The 14,443-nt window shown below is 47.5% G+C and overlaps 1 protein-coding gene across 22 annotated transcripts in view; it reads left to right on the top strand.

Annotated features, from left to right (window-relative positions):
* The window catches only part of LOC143345789 (cell adhesion molecule Dscam1-like), a 65,793-nt gene that overhangs the window by 4,941 nt on the left and 46,409 nt on the right, over positions 1 to 14,443 (top strand). For 8 of the 22 annotated variants that reach the window (XM_076773228.1, XM_076773225.1, XM_076773226.1 and 5 more), the window contains exons 3-5: positions 3,943 to 4,124; positions 4,757 to 4,895; positions 9,586 to 9,756. In XM_076773228.1, coding sequence (XP_076629343.1) covers positions 3,943 to 4,124; positions 4,757 to 4,895; positions 9,586 to 9,756 — 492 coding nt within the window. Of the gene's footprint in view, positions 1 to 3,942; positions 4,125 to 4,756; positions 4,896 to 6,274; positions 6,437 to 7,497; positions 7,660 to 8,977; positions 9,140 to 9,585; positions 9,757 to 10,119; positions 10,282 to 10,493; positions 10,665 to 13,122; positions 13,288 to 13,917; positions 14,080 to 14,443 lie in introns of all 22 variants that reach the window. The other 14 variants (XM_076773212.1, XM_076773241.1, XM_076773220.1 and 11 more) reach the window with 7 other exon arrangements.

Raw genomic sequence — 14,443 nt, 5'->3', positions numbered from 1 at the left:
AGTGAACATTCACAGTACAATTTTTTGCTGATAGTGCATCGTATCTTGAAACACGAAGTTTGTAACATGTACAACTGTACACGATATCGCAAAATATTTCACGAAAATGTTTAATAACGAAAGCATCAAGCGTGAACGGAAAGTACAGAGTGGGGCGTGCGCGACCCACGCGGCATCGAAAGCGTTAATCTACCGAAAAAAGGTTAAGAGCCGCTAATCCGGTCCATTGCGCGGGGGTGGTCACACAGTAGGACGGCTGACCAGCAATCCTCGATCTTCGGATTTAAATCCCACCCCCCTAGTACCCTCTTTTTCTCGATTCAGGCACTCGATACGGACGCTACAGTTACTCGTACTTGTTACAGTGACCCAAATTCACACTTCGCGCAGGATTAGGGTTGAAAACGACCAACGATCGCTCGCGGCACGGTTCTCGCGCCACTCGACCGCCCGAAATCGCTGAAATGGGAATCGTCGAACGGTGCCGCGATATCGAGCACGATAGCCCCGGTCCTCGTAGCGTTTTCAGAAGTCCCGATTGTTATGGTCGTCACGATCTTTCCGGTCCCGACACGCGTAAACGCGACTCGTAAACGTGAGTCACACGCGTAACGCCGCGGATATAGGATACCAGTATATTATAGCTGCGTACGTGCGCGTATGTTTGTTGGAAATATATTCGATGCAGCGTGTCCGGACGTTTCAAAGCTTGCCTATATATAGATCGCAGGCCGGTTATCGACCGCCAGGTATCTCGTCTTTGATCGTGAGCGCGTAACGCTGTAACTTTACGAAAAATGCTTTTACGGCGTACGCTAGTCGGGTCACTGATCAATGATCCATTCCCTCTCCGACTCTCGCACGACCACGTTGACGAACAAGGTGTTCATTCAGCGTGCGAGTCGTGCGGGGGCCCCTGGAATTCGGACACGCGTCCTCCTCCGAGAGGGTGGTTCTCGAAAAACCGTTTTCTACATGTTTCAGTTGAAGTTACTATTATTGTGATGCTATTTGATCAGCTTCTGATCGATAGTACATGTCATTAGGATTCATCGTCGCGATAGAAAAAAGCTTGAACCGAAATAAAAATATAACAAAACGAGGTATCGACGATATGTTACGCTTTTTATCCACGCCTATTGAATATGATGGATACGCTGGGCTCGATGGTTAAGCTACAACTGTTATACGTCATAGATCATTCTTCATCGAGTGACCGCTTTTTTATTATTTGTCGTGCAGCAAGCAGAATCAATGAAAACATCGAGCAAGCAAAACGGAACGATGACAAACACGTTGCCCCCTTTTAATTTAATAAGTCCGACAACCTATATGTTCTCGCTACGATAATAATCCCGGTACCGTCGACTGTTAATATAGAAAGTTGCTTCAAAAATGTATTTCTGTGGGGCGGAATCTGTTGAAACTGCACCGTACATCGCTGTCGGGGTTTTTAACGAAGGTCAACGTACATTAATAAAACTATATAACGCGATGGGCATGGTCGTGGGCGAGAATGTGTAGACAATGCCGGGGAATTCCGAATACAAATCGTCGACCGCTCAGCATCGTTCTCCTTTAACACTAGATTTATGGACATTGATTGCACGTATTTTTATTGCGACCCGTCACGTCGTCGGATTAATCCACCCTTGATGACCCGATATTTTTGAACAAAACTGGAACGTGCGGAACAACCATCGCAAATTTCAAACGATTATAGTTAGCCATTCATCAGGAACGCAAGGACGAAGAAAAAGTTAATAACAGCTCGGGGGTGCGGTAATTAAATTTGCACGTCGTTCGTTCGGAGATAACGAACTAAGAATAGGAACGCGAGGAGGGCGAAAACGAGCGATGGCAATCCGCGCGCGACAGGAGTTCCGATACGGCGAAACTTGGCGAACACCTGTTCCCTGGTACCTGCGCGCCTCCTGTCGCTCGCGTTACTCGTACGGCCCCGCCAACCGGTTCTCTCGTGACTCGATTTTACGGCGTGGTGCGTTTATCCGTTCCCGCGATGGTTAAGCCGGTAGGCGGTTACGCGGGAAGAAAGTAGCACGGGTAGCTCTTGTATAATCGTAAACACGCGTAAACGTGCGACTGAAACTGTACCTAAGAATAAATGGCGCCTCGAGCGCTGGAGGATCCACGCGTGACGACGTCTCGATCCCCCCGCGATCGACGAACCGATCGAACCGTTCGCCAAGGAGCATGGACGCTCGTGACGGAAAAGGAATCACGCATTGCCGTCTCCCTTATGGTCACATGACGTTGATGGCATATTATTCAATAGCAGACCGGGCAACCTGTTGTTTGCTGCAATTGGCGACGCGCCAATTGGACGTGGGTGTCGCGTATCCTGGACGGGGACCGATGATAAGCGAAACCGAAAGACACGCAACAAAAGTTCCGTGGACGGTGACAGTTTCGACTAATTAAATCTCTCGGCGTACCTTTAGCTCCGCGACCACGAGAAACGTACTGTCATACCGTGGACGGTTGGTCCACGATCGTTGTTTCTGGGCAGGATCATGCACTGGTGAGATTTAGGAATCGGATAAAGAATATGTCAATATAGGATTTTCCAATAACAGCAGTTAAGTTTGGAATCGAAGCCTCCTGATCTCTAATCCTGTAGTTGCTAAAAATATCAAGCTCACTTTTTAATGGCTTTTTAATTTTAGACTTCTAGAGTTTTACAAAATTAATACGATGCAATTTTATACCGAACGCAAATTATCCCTTTGTTTGTAACACGGAAGAGGATCGTCCTTGCACTCTTTTCTACAGATTTTACTCATTTATATGGAAAACTGTTGGGACAAAATGATAGGACAGGTATGATAATTCATGTAAAAACGTATTAATATATTCAGGCAAAATTACACGTTCTCATGAACTTCTAACGTACGGCTAGTTAGTGATTTATGTACTATCGCGCAAGGGGTGATTTCTCGTGAAAAAAATAAGTTAGAAACGTAGAATAAAGTTTTCGCATGCGAGGCACGATACGACTTTGAATTAAACATGGGCAATGCCATTATCTGCTTCCTGTGATTTGCCACTGTATATCCACCGTCGATCGGTATTTTAGTATCTTTTATTTTGTATTCAATTAAACTGATTTCGTACAGAAGGGTAAGACTAAATGAATTTTATTAATGCAGCAACTGTTTGAAATGTCTACCGTGTTGCTGCATACATAGTTGTGTTCTTTGAACTAAATTAATATGCAGACCGTGTAGCGCATTACGCGTATATTTTAATTCATCGAACACCAAAATAATGTTTCCTTCGACAATTTTATCTTTCATATGTCGTTTCATATGCGAAGATAACTTGTCGCCACTTTTTCCTGTATCTCGCGTGTTTACTATTCTTTATTATCATCGATTCACTTTCAATCTCCACCTTTGTATTTAGTCCAATTATTTGTACAAGTTGCAATTACAATTACCATGCAACTACTTTGTAATAATCCTAGTAAATGTAATCGGATTACATATGTCCAACACTGACCTCAAGCTAGCGATTGGGACCCTACTTATTTTTAATATACCCCTCTGACACATTAACCACTGACGAGAGCAACATTTGACGACGACACAGTTATAATACTAGCGAACGAGCATCGATTAAAGTCCAACCTAGAAACACCAACCTTGGAAAAAGAGATCAGCAGGTGAAAACAAAGTTCAGAAAACTGTACCGCTTACTGGGTCGTCGACTAAAACTTCCAGTTGAAAACAGATTTTGCTCTTCTAGAAAATCGTTCTAAAACCGGTTTCGACTTATGGAATTCGACTCTGGAAACGCGATAAGTCGACCAACGCACATTTAATACGGGGATCTTAATTAAGAACATTTCGTATCGCGTCGAACGCACCGTATTATACCGGAAATAAAGTAACTCACAAAGGTTTCTCTTCTTATCCGCAGTGGCTTACGCTGAGGATGAATCCATGGGACCGGTATTTGTCAAGGAACCACCAAACCGAGTTGACTTCTCAAACGGAACCGGAGCTGTCGTCGAATGCCAGGCCCGAGGAAACCCCCAACCGGATATCATCTGGGTCCGCGCCGACGGAAGTGCTGTAGGGGACGTTCCTGGACTCCGCCAGGTACGCTTTTATTTCGGCAAACTATCGAGGCCGACTGTTGTTTCCGTGCACCGGATTTACAGAGCAAAGTTGTTCTTGGTCGAACGAATATATTCGTTCTCGAATTTCGGTCGAGCTTTTGCTTTCCTCGAGAGAACCTCTATATGCATGTACCAGCAATGCAATTAACTTTACAGATTGCAGTTAACTACTGCTGCGCGTTAAATTAATCGCGAGGCGAATAAGAACACCTACGGTCGAAGCCATTACCGTCGTGTAAATACGCCCAAGTTTCTTGTTACGACTCCCGTGTATAACAATCTCGGTACATCACACCTACTCGCCATACTCGATGCATCGAGCATCGACCAACTCTTACGACATTGATATATCGTACACCCACGCCCCGATGGGGATCGAGTAACGATCCATGGACTACGAATCGAACTTCCTCTTACTCCCAACGCGGCTAATACCGTTATTAGTGCGCTTCCCACTATCGAACGTTTCGACTCCTACGAGTCGCGCGTTTACCGGTGCAACCAACGATCTTACGTCACACGTTCGACCAAGAAGGCCGAATTAATTGTCGCCTAATTAATCGCGAATTAGAACTTCTTTCGCGACGAAAAAATACCTCTGTGCGTGTGCAGGTCTTGCCGAACGGAAACTTGGTCTTCCCGCCTTTCCGCGCCGAGGATTATCGTCAAGAGGTTCATGCTCAGGTTTACAGCTGTTTGGCACGATCGCCGGCAGGTTCGGTTCACAGTCGAGATGTTAACGTGAGAGCCGGTAAGTGTTATCCTCTTACCTCGCATTCCAAAATTACACGCAACGACGTTGCCTGGCCAGCTGTCACTTTCCAAATAAGATAACGAGACGAACGATACGCGATTAAACTTTCATAGGGCCTAAATTGCGAGCGTCTTGCCACCGTCGAAGGTCGAGACTGTCGATTTTTCCGACAACATTTGTCGTTTAACGCGTTCACTGCCACGAACAATAACATCAGACTCTCTGCGAAGCCTCAATTTTCTTCTGGACAAACATGTAAACTAGTCTAAAATTCTCTCATTGAAATCACGAATTGTATCTGGATTTATTTTCTTTAACGTCTCGTCGTGAGGATTAATTAAGTTGGTGGCAGTCAGCGCGTTAAAAAAAACATTTATTCCGATCTTGTTGCTTTACAGGTATTACGTACAATGAATTTCGAGTTTCAGTATTTCTAATTGACACCAATCTCTAGAATTACCAATTTCAACGCCACATTTTTTCTTAGCTCGTTCTACAATCGCATGATCTTAATCGCATCCCACGTGCGCGTGATTAGGAATTACAAATTTGTGGTTGGCTGTCCGCTAATCTGCCCGTAATTTTCCAATACGAAAGACATTGCTGTCAGTATTATTTTTATTTTGTCAATATATTTCAACGAAAGCGGAATTAAATAGCACACTAAAGCAAGATAAAATTTTCAATTATGATATATCACTTTCATAATTTGCGGGAATAGATTAAAAGTCGACGATGGTAAGGCGTTCGGACGTTGGCCAGGCACGGAAAAATTAAAACAATTTATTTCCAGCCGTTTCGAACAGCGAATGAACGAGCAAAGACCACGAATTCGGGTCAGTCGCGTTTCGCGTTTGTCTGTCGCGATACGTACGTCGAGCTCAGGATATATCGGTGGCAATTATCACGGTCTCTGCGGACTTCGAGACATAATTAGAACCGGAATTCAATAATGCGTAATCGCCGCCGCCGCCGTTGTTCGCAAAAACATTTACCGTTCTTCAGTCTCTGTTAGCCGTTCCGATCGCAGAGCCGGATTTACATCGTTCGCGTTGAAAAGTCTAAACATTTCGTCCGCGTTTTATCGAGAGCGAGTATAAATACTTTGTAAATTTGGTTTGAGAAACGCTGGATCGACGAACGCGGACCGTCGTGTAACGAAACGTGGCATTTTGCGATCGAAAGTTTTAATTGCTGCAGCCCAGCAACAATGCTGACCTAATTTCCGCACGCAATTAAAGCACCGCGGCGTGTATAGCTGCTCGAAAACCTCCCGACGAAATATTTCGAACGGAACGCTTAACGAGAGACTGGAGTGCGGCGTATACGCGCGAATGCCCGTTTTAAATCCACGTTTCAACGACGATATATCGCAGTGGTGGCGCAGTACTACGACACAGACGTGAACAAGGAGTACGCGATCCGTGGAAACAGTGCCATTTTGAAGTGCGTCGTTCCGTCCTTCGTCGCCGATTTCGTCAAGGTTCTGTCCTGGCATACCGATCAGGGAGAGGAGTTCATACTTGGAGACGATTACGGTACTCCACGAGCGATTCGATCGAACGATCTATCGTTCTCCGTACGAGCAGATCGAAGCCTGGTAGCCTCTGCGACTCGTTCGAAAAGAGACGCGTCCGCAGCGTCTGAACGATCGCGTGCACGACGCTCGTCGATAGAACTCGGACGGCGTCTAGCCACGTCGTAGCAATTGTCATGCCATAGCGAGCCGCGAATCCATATAAAGTGGAGCAATGGACCGTAAGCTCGGGTCAATCGCTCCTTTGTTCGCATAATTGCTGCACGTCGGAGTGGTCCTTAGTTACAGGGGCTCGAACTTTTTGCCCGCTTCACAGTCCCCCTTCAAACCGTAACGCTTTTGAAACGATTTCCACAAAATTCGCAAACCCCTGGTACCGTTTTCACTCGAAATTTACAATTTTTCAACAGAAGCCATTTTCATACCGTCGTAATTAAAAAGAGAAGAGAATCCGAAGAACGAGGACCACCCTATTGTGCATACGGGTGTATATACGGGCGAGAATATCGTCGCCCGCCTCGTTAACGTTGTTCCCAGCACGGTGCTTTTACCGGGGAGCGTAGTGGCTCAAATAATTGGAGCACATCGTCGACATCGACGTCGACGTCAGACGTTCCTCTTCCCTTCTCTCTGTTTCGTCCCCGTGTGTCACCGTGTCGGTGTGCTCGCACATGCGTGGAGACGCGCACACGAAGGAGTCAAAGTGCACCGATCGTTTGCCGCGGTGTCGACGTGTTCTCCATCCGGATGCAAGCTCGTCTGAGCTCGCGGCTGCGGCGTAAGATGCTACCTCGCGAATCGATCTGCTCGAAAGGGAGACGACCGAACGAACGCGTCACCGGAGAAGCTGTCGTCAACGTCGTGCGTCCGAGCTGCAACCGCGGCGAGAGCATCGCGATAATCGCGTCACGACGGGCACACAGGGTCGCTACGAAACGATGGAATCGACAATGCCCATCAGTCATTACAGATTTATCCTACCGCGGGCGTAGCTAACCCCATAAATCATTCGACTCCCGTCCGCGCGTCAGATTATCAGCGTTCTCTGCCGTACCGTTGTAGTGGTGCACCAGTATTATCAGTCGGAAGTCAACAACGAGTACGTAATACGCGGCAACGCGGCCATTCTGAAGTGCAGCATACCCAGCTTCGTCGCGGAGTTCGTTCAAGTGGTCGGCTGGCAGGACGACCAGGGGAATTCTTTTAATCCGGACGAGAAGAACGGTAGGGGGTGGTTTTTAGAGGCCGACGAGAGCAGTCGTCGGATCGTTGCGCGCGTTAGTCAACGTCGTATGACTCGCGAGATTCGTTTCGACCGCGGAGGGTTGCGCGCAAAGGAACGGTTCTCGCATCCGAAATAGACAGACCGATTCATTGAACCGTACCAGACGCTAATTACGTAACGCTTCCCGTTGATTCCGACCGAGGCTTCCGGGGTGCAAGCCGCGCCCTTTCAGAACAGTTTCCACGGCACCGCGAACGCGGCCGGCCGTCTGCTTAAAATATACATGCTCCATTGATTACCAACCCGGAGTTTTAATTGGTCAACCGATCCGCTCAACTACTTGTCGGCTAATCAATTAAAAAACGCGAGGAGGGTGCTCCGTTTGGCGTTCGAGCAACGGCCTTCTTCTTCGCTAATCTCGTTAGGATGTCCTATTAACTTCACGATCTTCCTTTGTTTCCTAGGAAATTGTCTCCTTGTCTCCGGGGTTACTTTCTTACCGCGAGAGCACTTTATTTTTCAATCAACTTCTGTACAGTGGCGGATACTTGGAAACTATATACTCTGTTTATTGTTTAAGATATTAGACTTTAAAGTTCAGTATTCTTAATCCGAGTCTGATCTTTCTTCTCCTTGAAATGCGTCGCATTTACACGATTCCGCTTGCGTGGAAAACTCCGGGCGAATTAATCGCACTTACTGTATATTGATTAGTACGCGTCGCAGAAGTTTTAGCCTCTCCTTTTCTCGACGTCTCTGTACTTCGCGATCAGATGCACTTCTCTCGCGTTCTTGGCACGGTCAGCCTTCCTTCGTTTCTTCGTTGATCACCTGCCCAGTTCGAAACTGCAGTTAGCGATCAATGATCCGTGATACGAGCACGAAGACTGCGAAATACTTTTCCAAAATGCATGATGTCTACTCGAAAGTTTTACAGGGTGTTCCACGCAACTTTAAAATATCATGATACTTTTGTTCGTAGCGGTTAAACGACAAAATTATAGAATTCCATTTGGATGCAATAAAATTACATCGAGCGTGTGCATCGATGCCTTGCGACACCGTGCTGTACCTTCAACCGTTTTATAGATCTTCTCCCCAGTCGCGCGAGACACTCTGTACGATTGGATCACGCGAAAGAACTCTTACTCTTAATGACGCTACGGATGGCGGCTCCTGGGAACAGAACCGAGCAGTGGATATCAGGCATTACAGACCCGGAAGCCTCGGACGGTATCGGTCCCGAGAACTCGGTTCCGCGAAAGCCTATAAACATCTATCGCTCGACGTTGATCGTTGCGCACCTGTTTCCTCTAGTCGTGACTCAGTACTACGAAGCGGAGGTCGTGTCGGAATACGTGATTCGCGGAAACGCAGCCATCTTGAAGTGTACCATTCCCAGCTTCGTCGCGGAATTCGTGTCGGTAGACTCCTGGGTGGGAAGCGACGGTTCGACCTTCAAGCCGTCCAACGACTACGGTACTGCATTCTTGGCCCTTTTTTCCCCGGTCCCGTCCCGCCTCGGACCCTTTTCTCCCATGGTCCCGATATTCCAGTCCCTCGTGGCTTTTTTTCGCGCCGGGTCTAAACCCCGCGTTCCCCGTCAAACTTGGTAAAAGTTCAAAGTGGCACGTGGTAACGATTCGTTTCCGGTCCAGTCTGGCGGCAGTTGCACGGCGGCGGCAACGGCGAGGGTTAACGAACCATCAGCCGCGGCTCTCACGCCGGGATTATACGACTCTCTCAAGAAAATAAACGAATTAGATTCCGACGCGTCCGGCGCGCTCTAAGGCAGAAGCTTAGAACTCTCGAAAGTTGCAGACTTTCGAGACCGATCGGGAGAGTCGTAAGCTATTTTAGTGGCGACTCGAGGAGAATAGGTAGATTCGATCGAGCGTTCAGTCAGCTGGCTGTTTTCCGTGCAGTCGTAACGCAACCTTATCAGCCGGAGATTCTCACCGAGTACGTGATCAGGGGCAACAGCGCGATCTTGAAATGCAGCATCCCGAGTTACATCGCGGAGTTCGTTACGGTCGAGGCGTGGATAAGGGAGGACGGAGAGGTCTATCTGCCGGAGGATCCTGCTGTCGGGCAGGGTACTATGGGGGTTCAAGTTAATCGGGGTTAGACACGCCTCACGGTAAATTCGCTCGTCTGCCGGCGACGTTGCGTGGTCTGTGGGCACTTTTTGCTCCTGCGGTTAATCTGTCCTCGAGATAACCTCGCGATCAAGCTAATGCGAAACGGAACGATCGCGAAAGGCGACGAACGGTGGAAATTTCCTTTTAAACGTCACGAAGGGTGGCGCGGGCGAAGGACCCTGAGGCGTGTCGACGAGTTCTGTGAATTTAACGCGTTCGACTAATCCCCAAGCGTGTGTTTGCGTACCGCTTCTGCGTTTATCCAGTCTGTGCACCTAATCGTTTAACATGTGTGTCCTGGCGTGCCCGCGCGGGCAGTCGTTTCGCAGTTCTACGTCACCGAGGCCGAGAACGAGTACGTGATACGGGCGAACAGCGCGATCATGAAATGCAAAATACCGAGTTTCGTGTCCGAGTTCGTTCAGGTGGATCAATGGGTAGCCGACGACGGAACGGTATACACGACCGGGAACGACTACGGTAGGCGGAGGCTGTTGGTCTCTCACTCTGCGTACTTGCGAGAGAACGTTCATTGCTTCCTTCTTTCGCCTCTCTACTTTCCCCTTTCCTGGACGAACGAACGAACTCGCGGGGGTTAGAACGAAATCGCGCGCGTCACGCGACCACCCCTCGCGTTCTCTTCCCCGAACGTGTCGCGTCGACGGTGTATTCTGGGAAAACGCGCGTTGCAGTGGTCCAGCAGTTCTACGAGACGAGGGTCATCGACGAGTTCGTCTTGCGCGGCAACACGGCAACCTTGAAGTGCCTCGTGCCCAGCTTTGTGGCGGATTTCGTAGACGTGATCGAGTGGCTGGCTGTCGAGGACGGGTTCACATACTCCGCGAACAGCCAAGAAGAAAAGGGTACTTCTCTCGTCTCGATTAAAAAGGGGGGGAGAGATATTTAGCGGGTCCGCGATGAGCACGACTACGACCCTTTCATTGTTAACGGTGGCTGCAGTTCGATCGTCGTTTCCTGCCTTACGCTGTCCATTTTGTTTTAGCGAGAATTTCAAACGAGAGTAAAGCGATCTAAAGGTTCGATAGTTCGCCTAAAATAATCCCTGTAAATGTCAGTGATGCGAGCTGCAACTTCCGATCGAAATTCTGTCGGAACTAAATGAACAAAGTGCCCCGTTAATCAGATTTTGAGACTCGTTTTAGTGGCTGCGATGTTTCTGGATCGATCCTTTCGAATATTCTGTTTGAAGTTTGTCTCGCGGCTCCGTCGAAAACAGTTTCCATAACGCGGCGAACTCGATTTGCCGCCTGCGTTTAACTCCGCCAAACAAGTCCTCCCGTCGTTTTTAATGGAATTAATAAATTGAATTCGCCATCGTGCTCATCTCCCGCGCGAACCAGACGGCTCGCTGCGCGCTTTGACGCGCGCGCGCCGACGGTCGTCATTGTCGGCTCTCAGGGTGCACAGGATGCACAAAGCACGGGGAAGGAGAGGCGGCCCGATAGAGTGGAACGCGCAATTTGCTCGTCTATGAGAAGCTTTTGCCCTTTCTGCTCAGCGATGCAAACAAGAACGGAGGCAGAGCGCGCGGCTGGCAGTGGCCTCGTTCCTCGCCGCGATCCACGGGATTAGGTTAAGTCGAGGATTAATCGAGGACGCGATGCGAATTAACGTTCTCCGCGGCCAGGACGATACAGTTTCGTTCGGCTGACCACCGTTCCGAAGGCATCACGCGACAGGCGTAAATGGAATGTAATTCGTGGACGGTTACCGGGTAAACCGAGGTGTCCGATCGATCGATTTCAATCCGCAGGATTCGGGGGGCACGAACGATATTCATGGATAGCCATTTCGGTACTTGTCGGAAATGAAAAATGTTTATGCAACGTTCGTACATCTGACGGAGTCAGGAAATTTTAGTTATTTAATCCATATACGCGGGGAAAGTTGTAACAGACACGCTTGAGGGTTGGCGTAACGTGGTTTCGTGCTGATACGGTTAGAAAATTGAGCATAGCAATATAGGGTGTTCGGCCACGCCTGGGAAAAATTTTAATGGGAGATTCTAGAGACCAAAATAAGACGAAGATCGAGAATATCAATTTCTTGACTGAGGCTTCGTTAAAAAGTTATTAAAAAATTAAATTTAAAAATTTCAAATTATTCTGAAAAAATTATTTTCGGTTGCAGGGGTTGATTACAATCATCTTTGATGAATAGACATACCCCCGAAATCCTGCGCATTCTCGAGAAAAAAATTCAGTACGAGCGGAACATTAAACGTTAATAATTTTTTAACGAAGCCTCTATCAACAAATTGGTATCCTTGATTTTCGTCCTATTTTGGCATCTAGAATCTCCCATTACAAATTTCCCTTTTATAAATCATTCTTAATTTTATATACAGAGAGTCCTACGTAACTGGGGAAAAATATATTTCTAAAACATCGAAAAAATTCAACTGTTTCCTTTTTTAGACGGAACTCTATAATTCTGTTTCGGATTATTGGAGTCCCTGACTGATTGTGAGACACTCTGTACATACAGCTGGAGTACGCGGAAAGCTCCAGAACGAATTAGCCGAGAATGACACACATTAATTAGATGAGTGTTACTCGTTATGGCAGACATGTCAAACTCATTTCTGCCCAAGGGTCAGTTTGCTCTCCGTTATATGTCGCGCGCTGCAGATGTATAATTATTTTACGACGGACAAAAGTATTTCAAAGGCTATTTTTCACTTGTATTAATAATTGCACCGTCATGTATTCACGAAATACAGATTCATACATATTTATAAAAAGGCGTAGTTACATTAAGACACTTAATACTCTTATATATTTCGATCTTCAGGAGTATCTATTGCAACTTTCTCGTAGTCGATCAAAAAGCAATTCCTCGATTTCTTAGGATGTACAAACGTTCCAAAAATTGGTCTCTTCCACCGAGTACTAAAACCGGCCATTTCTCGAGGCTAGCAAACGTTCGATTCCGTCGGTGCAGAATCGTCAGGCGCGGAAATATTTTTCATCAAATATTTGTCGTCCGATCGACGTGCAGTGAAGAAGAGCCGCACGGGGCGGGAATTGGGGCTGGCGGTTGGCCCCGTTCGTGATTTCGGATTAGATTAAGCCGGACTAATCAAACCGACGAGGAAATTGATGTCCGCTGGCTAGCCTAATTTCCATCGGCGCAAAGAGAGCGTCGTCGGCGTTGAACTCTCGTTTGCAGTCGCGCCAGCGCGAGCTCGGTTCATTGAAATTTTAATCGGCGGGATCAAAGGGCCGCGCAGCAGTTCGTCGACAAGCTGTCCTTGTATATCCTTTTTTCCCCCCACTCTCTTTGTTCGCTTTATTGCAGTGGTCGCCCAATACTTTGAAGTTCAGGTTTACGATCAATTCGCGATACGCGGCAACGCGGCGATTTTCAAGTGTCAAGTTCCCTCGTTCGTCGCCGACCACGTGGACGTGGTGGGATGGATCGATTCGAACGGCGGTAGTTACATGGCCGATGGACAATCATACGGTACATCAATCAGCATGGAGCACGGCTAGAGATTGCGTTGCGTCGAAACCATTTCCATTTTTCTCAATCGCGAGAGACCAGCCTCTCTTTCGAATACCGCGATTCGTTCGTTTCGCCTTCGCGTGGGCGTCCATTCTTGAATTCGTGCGTACCTAAAGTTTAATGGACGACGACCTTTTCGCAGTCGTCGGCAAGACAAACGTTGACACTTCACGCGATCTCCCCAGCGAACAGTTTGAACTTTTCCTCGCGGTACTTTGTTTAAAACTCGCCTTGACCGAGGAACTTCGACATTGCAAGTGTCTACGAGTATCTCACAGTATAGTATTTTTAAAAAAATATCAAGTTATGCACATCAATCACGTAGAAAGTTTGAACCAAATTAATCTCCTCTAAGAACTCGCGTTAGGAAGTAATTTTTTACATTGCAACCGATTAAATAGGCTAACGGTAGTATTAGTAAACGTATGATAAAACGAGGAGCGTAGGGATTAAGAAGAAAAATAGCTTCGAGGATCGCACGAATTTTCGAATGGCCGTACGCCGGCAATAAACGATCACGGCACGGATACGAGGCTGTGTGCAGATATGCGGCTTATGGTAAAACCGGAAACCGGTGTCTGGTTGCAGTTGTCGGGCAGCGGTATGCAGTGAACGTGATGGACGAACACGTCCTCCGGGGGAACGCCGCAATTATCAAGTGTCACATACCGAGCTTCGTCGCCGAATTCGTCGAGGTTGACTCTTGGATCGAAGACGAGACCACTGAAATATACCCTAGCTCCGATCACGGTACACACACACACACACGTGCACGTTTCCACCTGGAAAATGCAGAACGTTTCGTTCTTGTTTTGTTTGTTTCTTCTCTGCGACAGCGTTATCGCGAAACTTTTCATTTCTCGCGGCCGGAAACGTCGCGTTGTTCCGTTTAAACCGCGAGAAGGGCGCAAATATGACCCTGCGATCGTTTCCGTTCGGTTTGGCGATTCGAAAGCGTTTCAAGGATATTCTATGAGACACTAACGGGATCGGTGTCCACTAATAAACGATATCCTCTGCGATCCTGAGTGGAAATCTCTCGGTTAGCACGCGACCAAAGGAAACACGCAACAGGTACGATCGCCGTAACACAACGTGTAAAAGGAACGATTCG

Source organism: Colletes latitarsis, chromosome 9 (assembly GCF_051014445.1).
Source record: "Colletes latitarsis isolate SP2378_abdomen chromosome 9, iyColLati1, whole genome shotgun sequence".
NCBI lineage: Eukaryota > Metazoa > Arthropoda > Insecta > Hymenoptera > Colletidae > Colletes > Colletes latitarsis.
Note: the sequence above shows the minus strand (reverse complement) of the source record. Positions and strands in the feature narration are given on the sequence as shown.